Source organism: Strix aluco, chromosome 4, assembly GCF_031877795.1.
Source record: "Strix aluco isolate bStrAlu1 chromosome 4, bStrAlu1.hap1, whole genome shotgun sequence".
NCBI lineage: Eukaryota > Metazoa > Chordata > Aves > Strigiformes > Strigidae > Strix > Strix aluco.
Genome location: NC_133934.1, coordinates 91,722,684 through 91,740,772, shown reverse-complemented (window position 1 = coordinate 91,740,772; position 18,089 = coordinate 91,722,684). Strand labels below are relative to the sequence as shown.

Here is an 18,089-nt window from a genome sequence, read left to right as displayed (position 1 = left end):
AACAAGCTACTGCCCTGAAATTGGTGGAAAGAAGAGAACCTCAGCCCCAATTTCATGCAAAGTGGTTACTTTATTTTCACTCCCCCTTGTTTAGTCCCTTTTAGTTAGGTTATAAACCAAACTTGGCAGCAGACATGATGGTTAAACAATTAAAATACTGTATGGGCTCTTGTGAAATGCAAAGTTCTAGCTCCAGAATTACAGTCAAGTTTGCTCTGTATTGATCACTCTTTCCCAAAGCAAACGCTTTGTAAGCTGGAGAAGCACATATGGCTGGTATAAAGCAGGGTTAAACACTGCTTCATTTTATTTTGTTTATTTGTTGCTTTGGTTTACATGCTACTCTTATACTTCACACCTTATGCAGTCTTCTCTGAGCAGTGAGGAATTTCATCTTACCTTGTGGTATAACCAAAACACAAGTGAGATCCCTTCTTCTTTCACTCTCTCTAAAGCCTTCCAGTATTTATACAAATACTAGATATTCATTCTACAGCTCTGAATTGATAGGCTGAACAAAACCCCTTTAAAGTCATCTTTTGCAAGTGCAAAGATACCAAGAGCTGAACTACAAGTTCCTAAATTTCTTCAGTCTGGAAGTGATTATACCAATTGCCCAATTCACATTAAGAAAAAGACAGAGCACAGTTTTAAGCGTATTTGCACGCAGCTTAGTTTACTGGCTTTATTTTGTTACCAGACTGTGAAAAGAAAACTGCAAGATCTGAACCAATCTCCTCAGAGAACACTTCAGCAGGCCTGGTGCTCTGCAAGCAGAGCCACAGACTGCTCTGCATTTGAGGGAAGCTGGCATGAAGCATATCGCTGTTCATGCTGTCCTTCCAAATTGTTTCACTTCCAAGCTATGATATAGGAGTAACAGGGAGGAGGTGGAGAATTGCAGATGAGACAGAGAGTGTCTTTGTGACAGCCCCTGACCCCAAATTAACACTGTGCAATTCCAACCTGTTGATCACTGACAACAATACTACATTAAAAATATTATTACAAATATCCTGAGGCAGTGTCTCGAGAATTGATTGATAAACAAGGTTATATTTAAAACAAAGCTATGGTTCTGACGCATGCCAACAAAAGCCAGGAAACACAAAGTTAAGAAGGGAGGGTCGATCTTGGCTTTGCATTTCCTGACTTCTGTTGCTGTATGCCCCTCTGCCCCACGTGCTTCCACAGAGCTTTTTACTGAGTATCTGTAACATTTATGTCAACTCAGACACCGTATAAAGAACATCTCTAAGTTCAGTCAGCTGAAAAGCTTAACAATTTTTAGAGGCAGGAAGGGTTATGTATTTGGACAGGATATGCTGAATACTAGGAGGGGAACTAATGGATTAATCACCATGTTGTGTACATAATGAGAAGGAGTTGGATGCTGCTGCCAAGTTGAGCAATGACTATTGCATTACACTAAATAACAGCTTTTTAAAGATAGCAAAAGCTAAAGATATTCACCAGAAGCTACCTCATTTTTAGGCAATGGTTAATTTTGCTCTCAGCAAAATGCTTGTTAAACAAGATTTTTTTTTTAATAAACTAGGCAAGGTTAATGGAAAAGGCATCATGCAAAATGGGTTTTAAACAACACTGAGTTAATGTAGTTTAGAGATAACTAATGCATGTTTTAAAATATTAAATTATGTCTCTTTACCTGCTAAAACAAGAACATATATTAAAACAAATGCATCATTTAAAACAAAAAGTGGCAAGTTAGAAACCAATACTACACGCTAAAGCTGATTTAAATCAAAACATGACATGAGAGAGTATACTTTTGTCTTTATACGCTGTTCCCGTACTTGAGTCAAAGACACTTACAGGGCCCTTACAAAGTTATTCTCCAGTTTTGTGCTAAATACTTTAAATTCAGTAAAATGGTTCTGAAGAAACCATTCAGAGCTTAATGTCCAAACACAAGGATCCTACCAGATATGAAATGTATACACAGTTAGTAATATATCCCTACACTAAGGGAAAATTGCAAGGTCCATTGGTAATATAAATCCATGTTAATAATAGAATGATAGCTGAATACATGGGTTTCTGATCTATTAATGAGACTGTGGTGCCATTTCATCAGACAGGAAGTAGGGACATAACTCAAGTTTGTCTTCATTTTAAACAATATTATAAACTGCACATTAGAGTATTGTTGGTGTGCAATTTCAGAGCTATAAAACTATATCAACAGAATACAGTATGGATGAGGGATTATCTAGCTAGAAGTGGCTGTTTCTACTCAGTTGTCAATTAAATAATGCCCGAATAAAATGCTCACCATCATCTGGATAAAGTTCTGCAAGATGCAATACTCAAAAACAATTACATCACATTAAACAAGCTGGTAATAAAAAAACCCTGAAAGGTTATTTCCCGCAATAAAGAGACAGAAAGATTTGTTTGCATCTTTTCTTTCAGAAAGCAGAGAAGAAATTAAGCTATTCCTGAAATGAAGATTAACACTGTTCTATATGCTTCTTGACAGATCCCATGAAATGTTTTAAAATGCATTAGTCAATCCTAAAAAAGAACAGACTTCACTGCCCCAAATGAATTGCCAACTGTTGGGAGAACAAGAATTAAGAGGGAAAAAAAAATCTATTAAAAAAATTAAAGACAGAACTTCACTTTCAGAAGTTACAAGATACACATATTTCAACAATTATGTTTAATTTTTATTGCCTGGATTTATAAAACCTACATGCTACCTGCAGAGAAAACAATAAAGATTAAAACAGGCCACGTACATTTTGATGCAGTTTAGCCATATGAAAAGTGAAATCCAATTTCCCTAAAGCTTGCCCTTCAGTTTTAGCACTGCACCTGTAATTCTTTCAAGACCAAGAGAAAGCCCATCAAAATAACCAAGTACTGTAAAAGCAAGAGACCACCAAATGAACAAACTGTTTTCTTATCACATTCCTTGCTTGCTGAAACATCATCCAGTAGTTTGACTTTTGCTAATTAAGAGAGCATATTGTACAGAAAAGGCCCTTTAGTAACAGTAGAGCCCTAAAGAAATGCCCCCAGTTTAAAACCTACATATACTGGGGGTTGGGGGCAGGGGTTGATTTGCAGCGAGCAGCTCCAAATGAACCTTGGATCTGATAGAGTCTAGCAACTAAAGCGCACAAAGTAGTTTCAGTAATCTGAATCTTCCTCTTGGGGCCCAAGGAGAATTTCACCTCTGCTTCTCAACTTGCAACACTGACAAAGGAGACAATGCAAAGTGCAATCATAAGAGATGTGCACTTGTGTCCAGTTTATATATAGACATCAAAAACTTCAAACAATAGAAGAAATCAAAATTATCTGAAGAAAAACGTTGAATATATGAGAATGGGTAAATTGATGCCATCCACAATTCGGAATAATGACATAGCACAGAATAGGGAAATGAAATTGTTTACTTCCAGAGAACGCACTGTAAAAGATGGATATCCAAGTCTGACATCTGAATCAATAATTCAGGTGATCAAGAATCACAATCCTGGAATTATCTGGATTCCAGAAGAAACTGGGCACTATGCTTTTACTGTGTCTCATTATTTATAATCGTAACTACACTTAACTGGCCTGCGAGCTTAAAAGTTTATAAAAAAATCCTTCACACCATAGCTCCCCAGGGAAAAGAAAGAGAGAAGTTGCATAAAGTAGATACTGCAGTGTTACTGGGTGTGCTAACAGAAAGTATTCTGATAGAACAAAAACCAGAAAGGGGCAAAAACGGATGAAGCTCATTATGTGGTCAGTCCTTGCACTTTTAGCTACATAAACTAAATCCATAGAATAAAGAAACTCGGTTATATTTTGTGTGGTCCTTTTTAATAAAAATCAATCACCAACCACTGTTGGACTGAATGGGAACAGATGGGATGCGGCTTTAACAGGTTGCTATACATTAGCTGAGAAAGAGAAGAATGAAAAGACTTGATTTTAATCAGAGCACTAAACCAATTCAGAAAACTTTACAGCACAACAGAAGGAAGAAAAGATAACCTATAATCCTCTGTTGTGTGTTAGAAAGAAGGGAGAACAGGTTTAGTTGGAAGCCATTTGAGCTTTCACATTTGGTGATGATACAAAGTGATGTCCAGTAGCAGATATCTCAAGTTAACAAAGGTGCAGTAGAAGTGTTTGATGTACCTTCAGTAATTTTGTTGAGCTGCAAAGACTTTCTTCCACTAAAGGCATTACTGAAGAATGTATATAGCTAACAACATAAGAGAAGTGATGAAAAGGATTGCAGTTCTCTATCCCCTTTCAAACTTCAAATTTTAATGTCCTTTCTCCTTCTATACTCTTCAATGCTGTTTTAGCCTCTGTTCCTCGATAGACTGATCACTGCCTTTCTGGAGTTTGCTAATTCCACAGGATTTTGTGATATTACTACCACAGGAAAGAGATGACAAGACCTATTCAAATGAGCCAGAGACATACAAAGAGCTTTGAACGAGTGCCATTTACAGGAGCAAACGTTCACAGAAGCCAAACTAAGAGCAGCCCACTTCATGACACATCAGAATTAGGCAGCCTTCAGGCCACTTAGAGCAGATGCAAGCCAGATTATTTCATGCATGACTACAATGTTGCAGTGCATTAGAAAAAAGCAGCCTAAATCGAGTAAGATTTTGTATAATAACGGTGAATTAAGTCGCTATCAAAGTGGCAGGCAACAGAGGGAGAGAGAGCAGGAGAGGAAGAGAGAGAGAGGGAGAAAGAACTGTTAAAAAACAATGGTTGAAGTCCCATGTGGGTACCAACTTAGTCTGAAAGGTCACAGAGGATTTTTACACATTTGTTTTACAAATAGTTTCTGCAAGCAGAAAGAACAGTTGTAACTCTCTCCCTCTCATCATCAGATTAGCACGTCCCCCTAACTGCAGCAGTGCTCTCAAACCGGCCAACTGTTCTCCTAACATGGGTCAAAAGTTCACTCTTTAGCTGGGGCACTGCTGCTGAATGGACCTTTACCAGTAACGCTCACAGCCCCAAAGCCAACTTTTTCATGAAACAAATATACATACAGATTTCAGTCTCTTCACAGCATCTTCACAGATATGCATTCCTCTGGATTCATCCACTTCAACATGTCCCAGGTACTGCAGGAGAGAGAGTAGAGAGAAAAAAAAGCTTAATAGTAGCTCCTTAAACTCCCTGGGTTTAAAAATCCAAACTCCGAATTCATCTCAGTACAGCTGAATTGACAGACATTAATAGCACTTTGCTAGCCTTCTTTGGAGACCTGTATTTGGAGGTTTGACTTGTATTTATACAGGGCACCAGCATCAGTAAAAAAGCAAAATACATGTAGAAATTTTGAGGGAAAGACAGATTTTCCTTAATCAGGGGAAAAAAATAAATTGAAAAGTAGAACTGTGGTTTCCTGTTTATTCAGCATGAGTTTTAATTACTTTTTTTACTAGCACAGCATGAAAACCTTAAGTCTATATAGAGGTTACTGTAAATAAATTATTTTTGAATAATGATAAATATATTTAGTATTGAAAACTGAATTATACTACATAGTAAGATAATAAAATATATTTGAATGTTCATGTCCAAATACAAGAAACTTCAGTGTTGCAAACTGAAAACATCCTTCTTTTTTTCCTCCCCTTTTTTAATAATTGCAAACCAAAATTGTTTATCTTCATTACAATACCAGGCTCTTATGTGGACACTGAAACATTCATCATTCTCACAAAGTTTTTAAAAATATCCATTTTCTGTACATTCATCTAATCAAGCACTACTTAAAAAAAGCCCAGCAAAACAACAGTGAATAGAAACTGCAAGTTTCAAAGCTTTTAAATTAATAACCCATAATAATAATAGCCTATAGAAAAAGCAATTTCAAGAAACGCATCGGAGTGTAGTGCTCAGGGTACTGTGGATGGTTTCATTTTGCATTCTGAGGTGGGAAAAAAAAGTTCCAAATTTTCCAATTTCTCCCTACCTTTTCCAATTGTAGTTCTTTTCGATAGGGGAAGGAAATGTTCTCTCAGAAACATTCATATCCTTATTCAAAGTACTCAACTCTTGAAGAAAACCATAGAAACTATTAAATAAAAGCTTTTTGAAGTTTCATAGTAAGAGAAATAGGTCAAAGAAACTTACCCCAATTTACATGGCATTGTAAGAATTCAGCAATTCAGCATTTATATTCTAGACTAGCTTAGAGAGTGCAGAAATGGTTTTAAAATATCAGAATCAATACTCATGTCACTTAATACAGTGGTAAACCTAGGTTTAATAATCTATGGAGAAGTCCCACTCCATCACAGAATATTCTGTCATGAGTTCCCTGAAATCTCCCAGGTTTTGTTTCATTAATTAGGATACCATACTTAACTAGATGGACAAAGAAGATTTCACTCTTTAGCACCATATTGAAGCACTCTCTCAGAATAACATAATAGATTCAACTAAATGGACAAACTCAGACTGTTTTAAAGATTTAACAGAAATCTGAAAGTTGAGGTTTTTTTCATGCAAGGCAAGATGCTCCAAAAGAGGAAACTCTACACATCACCCTTCATATCATTAAACTGCTGAAAGATTTAAAAGATCTTAAGTGACAGAGGGCTTTAACATTAAATCTCACTATGTGGCATTTTTAAAATGGAATAAATCTGGATGGAACAATTCTGCAAGAATTTCATTTAAACCAGCCCTCACAGCTGGAGAACAGCTTAAAAAATAAGTTGCATAGAAACTACAAGGTAAATAAAAGAGATCTGACACTTAGAGCTTTTTCAAAACAAGTTCTGTGAGGCTGAAGCCTTATAATTGAATGCTGGAGCTGCCAAAACAGCAACTGTACTCCCTCAGCTGAGCTTGCTTAACACTTGCACAAGATCTTCATTTCTCCAGAACACACACTAACTAGAAAATTTTAATCCTAAAAATAGACCAATAGTAACAACTAAAGATGCATTTCCTATGTGTCTGGAAGTACATATTTATATCAACAGCTATCACAGATGGATCTTCAGTTCTGCCATGATTCTTCTGGAAGTTCCAGAGAGGCAGAAATTCCGTGGTTGTACATATTTGTCATGGAAAAGTTTTGGGTTTAGTAACTTAAGAAAGTTTGTCAACTTCTCTTTTAAAAAGGGAGTGATATAGACAGGAACAACGCTGAGGTTTATAGAGGACAGGGAAAAAAAAAATATATGCATGAGATGAGCCATCCAGTTTGCATTAACTATCATACAAAGAGAGGACAACTTTTGGATTTCCTGAGCTATCTGCACATCTCATTTACCCCAGCGTAGGCAAAATGTTTCCAACGGAAGATCCAAGTCCCTGTACTTGGCAACCTGCCTTTTGCTTGGAAAAGGGAGAAATAGAGCCGGGTAAATATTGCCTCATGTCACACTTCAAAACAGACAACCGTTTTCCCCTGTGTTGCCAAACCTCTATTCAAGTCCCATGCTCCAACTTTCAGCAATCAGTCATGCCACCGCTGCTAGAGACAGCAAGTTTAGCTGCAGTTTTCAATACTGCTTCCACTCCAGTGAATGGGGACATTATTGCACATATCAAGTGCATCTACCCACACCAAAAGGGTACAATCCACAGACCTCATTGAGCATCAATCAATTCGGAATTATAAAAGAAATTACACTGCCACACAATACTTCTTTATGATATAGAGGACAAAAGGTGCTTTGTTTGCACTTACACTTTACACTTTAAGCCCTTCATCAAAAAAACTTGTTCTTCCCATTGCACCATTTTTGCAGAAGCCAGAAGCTCATCGCTACCAGTATCAGTGGCCTTGTACATTTTACAGGCAGTTTCAAAATTCTTCCCATTTTTTTTTTCCCCTGGGATTGGGTGGTAGTATGTTAATTCCTTATAGATACCAATATATTTTTAAGTTTCTTTCTTGTAAAATTAACTTTCAACTGTATAATCAGAATGCTGTGGTCCTCCTCTTGTCTTAGTCAAGTGTCCCTTAAGCAGCAGGTCCTCTTCCAAGTCTTCAGGCCTATTTCTTAAAAGTTTTTTCCCCCACTAGGCTGAGAGCTCTGGATATACATTGTTCCTGTATTTAACCAGTGCTACAATAGTTATCTGATTTTTAATGGGCAGTAATCAAAGACATATGTATTTCTTCAAGAAACATGGCAAACAGTTCTGCTACAGACTGAGACCTTTTCTAGTACCCCTACATTTTAATCAGAAGTGTTAAATTGCAATTATATCACAACCTAACCTTAAATTTGAAATATTAGCTCAACTTATTAGTGCAACAGCACTTTATGAATGACACTTCAAAATTTAATAAAGAAAATACAGCTGCTAGTTAGATTAAGACAGAAGTGGAAGTTAAACACCAGAATTCAGGGCTTAAAAATAAACCATCACCAAACTCTGTTGCCCCACCACAGGAAAGAGATTGCACAGAAACCACTTTAAAAAGCAGATACACAAATCCCACACTTCTATACACAACCTTTTAGGATCTCTGAAAGGAACTTTCCTTTCAAACTAAAGGAGAAGGAACATACTGTGAAGTGCCTGGGCAGCATCTTGTCTATATAAGTAAAGTCTCATACAAATCCATCACACCACATTATCACAAACACACTCAAGGACTGGGACATGTAATTACTGGGTGCACAAAATCGATGTGAAGTGCATAAGCCATACCGTGGTGACTGATGACTCTGGAGAACAGTAAGGAAGGGGTACCCCAAACATATTTGCAAAGAAGCACTCCTTGTAACAAGGATCACCGCAGCTAGTATTCATGAAGAAGGCAAGTACTTTTCCATCACGAAAGTGCACATAGTAGGAATGCAGTATTAATATTGAATGCATTCCTACTTAATTTCCATAGCAACCAATGAATGATAATCATGCCATCAGCAATTCTCAGCCATAAGATGTTCTGTAAGAGATCTAATCGTTATACCAGAAATTAACCACCAATGCTTTTACAGAAAGCTAAAATCCTTGTGGGCAGAGTCCACATACAAAGTAACGTAAAATAAAAACTCTAATCCAAATATACGACTTTCAGGGGCTGCTGGAGAACCCCTTAACACAAACATTTTTAAATATAAGTATTGCTTATATTAACATTTTCAGAAAAAAAAAAAAGATGAGATGATGGTACAGCAAATAATAAAAAACTCCACTTTCCCTCTTCACCTCTGGGCTTTATGTTCACTTTCACTGATGGTTTTCAGCATCAGTCTCGAGTCAAACAGAAAGCAATCAACACAGAAACAAGTTAAACTGGCACACAGCAAAACGCCATGAGAACTTGAAAAGTGCTTGAGAAACTTTATTTTTTCAACATTTTAAACTTTTTTCAACTTCATCTAAAAATGAACAACTTAAGTTACCATATCAAGTGGTTTTGGTGAAGCCGTCTTACTCTCCTTCCCCAAATATACACTGTTGAAATTGGTCCTAAGAAAACATCAAGTGCTGATGTATCAGGTCAGAAACAAAACAGATCTACCATCCATGTTCTAGTACAAGAAATACTGCCCTGATCATTTCTTTCTTTCTTTTCATTTCTTTCACAGACACTTGGCTGACTCAGTTTTCAAAATTTCAAAGTTCAACAATAGTAGCTGGCAAAAAGAAAGATCTTTCACCAGAACAACTCACTCAAGCCAGGTTTCTTTGTTCAAACCTGGTAATATGCTATTACAGTCTCTCTTCCAAACAGATGACGCTACACAAATCACTGAAGTACCCTCTGTATCAGCAGATGTTCACATTCGCTGTTTTATTTGCAATAACAGATTAGGTTCCTCAGGTTACACTTGAAACTAAATGGACACAGGAAATGAGTTTACTGTAAGTCTTGGCCAAGGTGTCCCATGCTAGGGAACTAGCTGCCATAGAGAGAGAAACACACCATGATTTCCTTAGTATTTTTCCTAGAGGCAGTGACATTCCTCTTTCTTCCTCTGTGTAAGTACCATTCTCTCTACAACTGGGGTATTACATGTAACAGTAGGACTGACTGCTTGGCATGCATGTGCAGATATGCTTCTGGAATTGGTATTGCTCAAGAATTAAAGCTTGAGCTCCACAGTCTCACAGTGAAATGCTGTCTTGCAACTAGACATAAGCTTAAATCCAGAAAGCCTAGATACATCCTAAAGCTGAGCTACTTTTCCACTAACTTCTGTAAGCTTTACATTCCAATGTTCAATACTGCTCTCATACCCATGCTCCTGCTTTTTTCAGTTTGAAACAGGTGTTTGCTGAGACAGAGCTGTAGAAGTACAGACAACAGAAACTCCGTGATTAAGCATCAACAAACAAAGCTTAATTTCTGCTTAGTCAAATCTACAGTTTAGTTACAATGCTACACATGTCCTTAGGGTCCAACTTTCTCCACTTGCCTAAGTCACCAGAAATGAAAATGACTCATCAACCTGTTAAATCCCCCCAAACAGGAGCTTTAACACCCTGACTTCTAAATGTCTCTGAATAGTGTGCGTCAAAAGAATCTAACTCTAAAAAAACAGTATCTATACCAGTAGCTCTCCATGTCTCTTTACATCACACCCACCTGAGAGCCACGCTGTGCATTTCACTTATTGGTTCTCATATCATATTTATCAGTGTGAACGGAAACAACACTGTGAGGAAATAACACACATTTCCAGTTAGGACTATTGAAGTAGCAAAGCTCAACAGGGTACAAAAATACTATGTTCTTCATATTCTCACAAATCCCTAAAACAAGGCAGAGAAGGAGCTCAGGAGGTTATGTAGGACAGCACTTGCCTGAAGGCAGGATCCACTTCCACATCTACATCAGAGAAGCCAGCCTTGAAGTACTATGACATTTCTGTAACTGGAGATCAATAGGGTAGACCTTCTACACTGTAACTCACATACCTCACTGTCAGAAAGGGAGGTCGGTTTGCTGAGTTGTTGTTGTTAATGCCTATCCTAAATTTCCCTTAGTAAGGCTTAAACCCACTGTTCCCCTAGCCCCATTACAGCTTCACATATGTACTGTTAGACTTAGATTTTCGACTGTTTGCTCTGATGTGTCATTCCTACTTTTCCAGGAGTTCAGCATGAGTAAATAAATACAAAATTTTCTTTAAAAAAAAATAAGAAAATCAAGTGTTGATGGCACAAAGTTTTATAAACACACTGCGCAGGTGCACATTGTACCTTTTCTTCAAGTCCTGCAAAAAATTCAGTTCCCATTTATGACACTGGAAATCCCCTAATTTTAAAAACCAACACACCCAGAATTAAAAAGTATAACCCAATGAAAACTTTTTGATTTCCAACACCTAAATTGCATTTAAAAAAAAAATATTTCTGCAAGGACATCCAAATCATTTTTATGGCTCTAAACATTAATAGTGACATCTTTAAAACAATTTGAAGTTTACTAAACAATTTAAGAATTTGACCTTGGCCAAAGACAGGAGGGTTTTAAAACTGAGTAAGAAGCTTCATTTAAAACTTCTTGTTTGCAAGGCTATTCAAACAAAACTAAGGGTTGGACACAAACATGAGAAGTTTAAAGATTAGGGATTGCATTACACTCCTTTTAATCATGACAAAAATGCACAGGAATATATTAGAGGCAAGTCTCATACCTTCTTTTATAATCACCATTCATTTAAAATTAGCTGTCTTCAAGCTTTCTTCCTGTGATGTTAAATGCTGCAGGATTTTAAAAATGTACCTTTGCTTGCTGCTGGGTTAGCATTCAATAGAAATAGTTATTGTTCATTGCTTACACCAGTTCATGCCTTAAGAGGTAGGGATTTGTAGCATTTAACGTGTAGGGCTGTGCAACATTTCAGAAATCAGCAGATTTGTCACATTAACTTCTTAAAAATACTTAACATAGTTTCCAAAGACTATTCAAGCATCTCAAGTTTTCAGTCAAAAATATCACATGCCTAACTTAAAGGCACTTAGCATCAACATGCTAGTAAACTCTAACACAGCTACTATTATTTCAATCTAGAAGTACATTTAAGACATAAAATAAAAGCCATCATTACCTGTGCTCAGTACCAGTCTTTCTGATCTGGAGGGACAGAATGGCATGCAAGCTGTATTTATAAACTGATTAAAAATAGGAAGTTATTTTAAATATGAGATTTATAAATTTGACATTAAGCAATAAAGCTCAATATATAAATTCCAAAACTAAAGAGGACAACTGGACAGCTACAAGTGGTGCAAGAGCACACAGCAAAGTGACAGAAATGGCCTACATCCTACTGATAGTAGTTTCAGCAGGGCCACGTATGGCCTAATGGCATAACATGCTGCTGGGTCACAGGGACCCCAGGGATAAGAACTAACACTCACAGGTCCCAGTGAGGATATTCTACAGGGCTCAGTGGACATTGTTCCCTTTTTTTCTGTCTCTGCTTGAATACAGAGCACTACACTGTACTCCAAACATCTCCCAAAGCAAGGGCTAGACAGGAAACAGTTGAAGAGTATTTACTCTGAAAAGTCAATTCTCGTATGTGTGAATGTACAACTGTATCCATACAATTTTTATTTGTCAACACTAACACAGAAATCAAGATTCAGTGGAAAGGCTAACTCACATGATACCAGGCATTCAGCAGCAAATCTTGGACTTCAAATTCAAAAATGCAAATGTGGTTTGTTACTCTTCCACATGGACTTTTTTCACTAATATCTTTAGTCTTCCAGTTGGAATAAATGGAATAAAAAAAAAATGCAAGTAAACTTGCAGGCTACAGGCAAGAGTAGCCTTAGATGCATTAAGCTCAAGAGACTGACCACCAAAAACATGAAAGTGGCAGAATAAAACTAATTGAATTAATCCAAGATATATGTGACTGTTGTGTCTTCTAGAACCACAGGTAGAAATCAGCTGTTAATATTCTGTTTAACATGTCCAGTTGGTCAGAACCACCAAAAACTTACAAATGTTTGGTTTGCTTAGTTCTGTTAAGTAGAGGGAAATGACCTAATTTTTCTGATATAAATTTCACAGGCCAGTTACTCTAAAGTGCATTTGTATGAATAAAAACTTCTTACCCAGAGGGACATTCGAAAAGGCATTTCAGACAAAAGAAGCCCTAGTGTCAAATATTTTAGTCATTAAAACATAGAACAGCTGCATGTTCTCAGTGAGGTAGCGTCTGGAGCAAGAAAGCAAGTTTGAAAATGTGTATGACAATTAATTTCATTTTTTGCAATTATGATGTATAAAGATTGTAAAAAATATAGCACTGATAAACACAGCTGTAATGTATGTTAGAATAAACTACTTCTGAATACAATGCTCCATCTGAGTCCCTTATATATTACATATATCTGGCACAGTTTTTCCTCTCAGAGGGAAGATTCACTACTGAAACATGGTAGTTACTTCTTAGTTTGTTAGGACAGTGGAAGAGGAATCGCCCCTGAAAATATATTTCTGCACAGATTTTCCAGCAGCTTTAACAGTGCCACATTTGATAACGGGGCAGCTCTGAGTACATCTATAAAACCTGCAATGTATCATGCCTCCACACCACAGAAGTTAGGAGAGCAATACCTTTACCTTCCCAATGGAACAGCAAAAGTGTGCAAGTCACACTTGCCTAAACACAAATTTAACATTCTTTTCATACCTTTGCTGACACACAGGCACCAGCCTCTCAGCTGATGCAGTAGAGTGCAAAAAACCCATTCAGTCATATGCTCTAGCATCCTGGCTCTTCAACATAACTTTCGTGGATTCAAAGCTGTTTATACACAGAAGAACACTACAGGAAAGCCAGTAGCCATTCCAAGACCCTATTCTGAATGTGTCAGATTACCACCTCAAGTGTGGTTAGATTTCCAATGCAGCAAAGAGCAATCTGTAAATACATCCTACACACAAAGATGACTGAGAAAATATAAGTAGCTGGTTACATACAAACACAGCCACTCCAACTAGTGGAAAAACACACACTGTTAAACAAAACAAAGTGTTATTGCCCAGGATTATCACAACCTTCAAGTTTATGAGCACAGCACTGGAGAGAAACAACTGTGCATCAACTCCAATTCCCTGAATTTTAAACCAATCATGTAATAGGAATTTTGCCAATACTTTCCACAGAGCATCTTCCCTACCAAAATGAAGATGATCCATAGATCAATCAGATTTGCTCAAAATTCAACAGCACACTTATGGACTTTAAGTAACAATAAGGATCAGCTGGGGATGTAGCACAGGAAGAGCTTCAAGAACTGTGCCAACGTCAAAAACCTTTCAATAACATTAAATCTGTTTGCAGTACAGCATCCTCAAAGCACAATGAATGAGAAGCTACTAAAGTCCCTGTCCAACACTAACAGATGAAGCCTGGAGGCAGGATGAAATCCTATTAGCAACATGACTTTCAAAGTGCTTCCGCATGTTCTGTAATATCTAAAAAAGAATAAATCTGTACTAGCACTCTACAAACACCCCAACTCTGGGCAAGATATAAATGCCCAAAGGCAAGAAGTTAAAAAACAAACCAACTTAACACTACTTTAAGAGAGTGACATATCTTTCACCCATCAAACTTTCATGATCTTTCTCCTTGACAAGAGAAATCGAGAGCAAACGCTCCCTATTCTGCATTTGCACTTTTCTCTTCTCTCCAAAAAAATAATGTTAGTCTCATCTAAATAAAATAGCAAGCATTAGAAGAAACAAAGCCCTCAACATGGCTGCTACTACATTAGTTCCATGATTTCATTTTCATACAGAAAAACTTAAAGACAGCTGTAGAGACATTTGTTAACAATTCTCAGGTCTTCACCAGCTAAAATCTTCCTCACCCCTGCAAAAGCCAGACTCTAGTCTTGCCACTCAGCTATGCTCTGAGCTACAAAGAACTAAAGTTGATGGTTTTTAGAGAGCGGGCAAGGCAAACCATAAAGAATAAGGACAGACTAACTGCCCCAGAAGCATATTAAACTGTGGTTGAGCAGCTATACTACAGGCAACAGACCACTCTGGAACTCCTATTTAGGAACTTTGAGAAAATGAAGATATTTTCACCACGTTTCAGATTTGAACGCATTCCTACTCATTAACCATTTTTCCCAAAATATCTCAGTTTATTCTGCTCCATTGAGGAGCATCAGGAAGAGAAGTCACTCGTCAGATATTTAAGGACATAGGAGACAGCAAACTTTTCCTGGAATGTATGAGTTTCCAAATAATACCCTAGAACAGGGTGACAGGATACTCTCCTTCAATAGCACAAAGTCCTATTCTTTTTGCAAGCAAAATATAGTACCACCCACTAAAACGATGACTCTACATCTGGTTTAATCTTATTCACTCACAATGGCATACTTCCTGTCTGTATCTATTAAACACCAGTTAACACCCACTTTACATCCCAAGCCTAACAAAAATTTCCACTACTGCCTATCTCAAGGCACAGTATTTTGGAAGATAAATTCTAATCGGGTAAGCTAAAACGCCTCTGATTGTTCTGATTTTAAGTTTCCATCTAACTGCAAATTCTTTAAATATTGTCTAACATTCTGACCAAACCAAGAAACATATGCAAAGATGCGTTTACTTCAGAGTATTTTTTTCCAAAGAACAAATTAAATTAATTCAGTGAGTTCCAATATAAAGTAGGCAAATAAGGGTAAATAAGTCCCATTGTGATGACAGGATGATGCAAAGACTCATCCATTTCTAATGCCTCTTCAGCACAGAATAGCCCAAAACCTTTTTTGACTTTGGATACATGTGCCTAGAATAGATGAATGCTTCATTTAAATACAGGAAGCATTTGTCATTATAAGTGCAAGTCCTGGCTGAGAGTTAAAAAAAAAAGTCAGTCTTTAAACAGCACAAAGTGGTTCACACCCCTTGTGTTCAGTAAAGGACTGAAAAAGTTTTACTCAAACTAAATGGCTAGAAATTCAACATTTTGCTTTTCAACCTGAATAACGGGTAAATTATCAAAAAATAATGATCCTCAAGATAACAGCTGTGTTCTCTCCTAGACAGTGTTAAATCTTAATCAAAGTTCGAGCTTCCACAGAGCAGCCACTCACTTTCAAAGCTCTGGCAAAACACCATCTCTGTTTAATACTGGATTACAGTTCTTTGCTTCTAGCAAAAAACTAACATAAAACAAAGACAAATAAGCAAGCAACCATAACAAACTAGAAATGTTATATACACTTAGATATATGTAAAAGCACACATAAACAACTATAGTAGGGTAAAGTAGGACATGAACCTAGTCTGAAAGTTCTCAGATTTACTGTATATCTGCACATACCCACAGCTTTACAAAAATACATTACAGCCAGTTTCAAGAGTTCCACCTAGCAACATCACCTGTTTAACTAACAGACAGAATTACTTTAAGCACAATACAGACAAAAACTAATAAAAGCTCTTCAGTACCAGAACCATAGACTGTTTTCCTTGTGCACAGATACTTAATCTGTTAGCCTTCCGTAACTGTCATCTGCTGACAAGCTATTGTAGTTAGCACTAGTGTGCCCTGAGGAAGAAAGCTTTTGATTACAAGGGGAGCATATGCAACAAGACATCTTAAATTTCATATTTATTTTTATTATTGCATTTCTTAAGTATTAATATTATTCTAAAATTTTTAAAATATTGTTTCTTTAAAAAAGGGGACGTAGAAACGGTGACAAAAGAAAATACCTACGTATAATACTCTGATAATCTAGAATGAGTTCTCAGAATTCAAAAAGTAATTTCAGTTTGACATGCATTAATAGTCTGTAATATGCACACACACAAAATTATAGCACAGAAGACACTCAGAAATTAGCAAGTGCTTATAACCTCAAGCACTGGAAGGAAACCCAGGTATTACTTGGCAATGTGTTGAATTTTCAAAAGGGAGGAAGGATTCCTTTCCAAGCACAACCCACGCTTACCTTACAAGTCAACTTTAACCAAGGCAGACTTTTAACAGAGAACTGAGTATCTTTCCATGCAATCCAAGAGGTCTATCATTTCTGCTCTTCCAGAAAAATGAAGACAAATTTTATATTACTCCTCTGCCTAGCTACATGATTTATTTCAACTAGATAATAATGTAGGATATCTCAGACAGCGATTTTCCAAGGCATTCGTTACATGAGTCATCTGGCTTTAAAAAAAGCGCCACATCCCTTGCAATGAGAGCTGACTGTAAAATAGGTCAGTGTGTAATGAAGCATGCCACTGACTTATGCTTGCCAAAACACCCCAAATAATAATTCATGGCAAGAGTACCTCATGGATGTCCGAGAGAAAGGCAGAAACTCTTACCTTAACAGGAAAGCTACACTTGCCAGTACGAACGCCTTCTTCATCAGTCTGCCACTGATGAGGCCTACTGGCCTCTGGGACATAGACATCTTTCTTTCTCCTAAAGCTTTGCCGTAATTTGTTCATTTCTCAGATTTTCACGTCCTAGAAGAAGAAAAAAAGAATACTGCCAATAGGCACCAAAACACACGTTTAGCCACTTTGGGTCAACCACTATCATGACAAACGTCCCTGTGAAAAATCTGAGCTTCTGCAAATATGAATGAGGGTACCTGTGAAAGGAAGATATTTTGGGCATAGATCCAGAAAGAGATAGATACTCACTTCAAAGTGGAAAACACAAATCCACATTACTTAGTATCTTTCCACAGGAACTGAAGCATTAGACCCAGGGATAACTATTACTCTGAGCATAAGGTTACCTAAAATAGCTGACAGAGCAGCTCTGAAGAGTGATGCACATGAAATTCTGCCTCCCCGAATTTAAACACCTACCTACAGCAACCAAGCAGGACACCAGCAGCACAAGCTTCCAAGGCACCCATGCAAGGCAAGGATTCACAGCCCTAAGATTGATCCTAAAATCAGGTGCTTGTGCTGTTCTTTAAGTTAAAGTGGTAGGTTCATGCTTTTACTGAGGGGCACAGCCCTGCCTTTGCTTAGTCTACCAGTAAAAGTTCTTATGTTTAAATGACAAATGCACTTAATTGACTACCACATCCTGGGTAAATCTCTAAACAATTACATAGTCTTATCTCTTCAAAGGGAGAAGACCATTCTG

The 18,089-nt window shown here is 37.2% G+C and overlaps 1 protein-coding gene across 13 annotated transcripts in view; it reads right to left on the bottom strand.

The window, feature by feature from the left end:
• The window catches only part of NUMB (NUMB endocytic adaptor protein), a 97,861-nt gene that overhangs the window by 18,954 nt on the left and 60,818 nt on the right, over window positions 1–18,089 (bottom strand). For all 13 annotated transcript variants that reach the window (XM_074824259.1, XM_074824256.1, XM_074824264.1 and 10 more), the window contains exons 2-3: window positions 17,309–17,452; window positions 5,046–5,120 (exon numbers count right to left, since the gene is read on the bottom strand). In XM_074824259.1, the coding sequence (XP_074680360.1) occupies window positions 5,046–5,120; window positions 17,309–17,434 (201 nt within the window). In that variant the 5' untranslated portion in view covers window positions 17,435–17,452. The remainder of the gene's footprint in view (window positions 1–5,045; window positions 5,121–17,308; window positions 17,453–18,089) is intronic.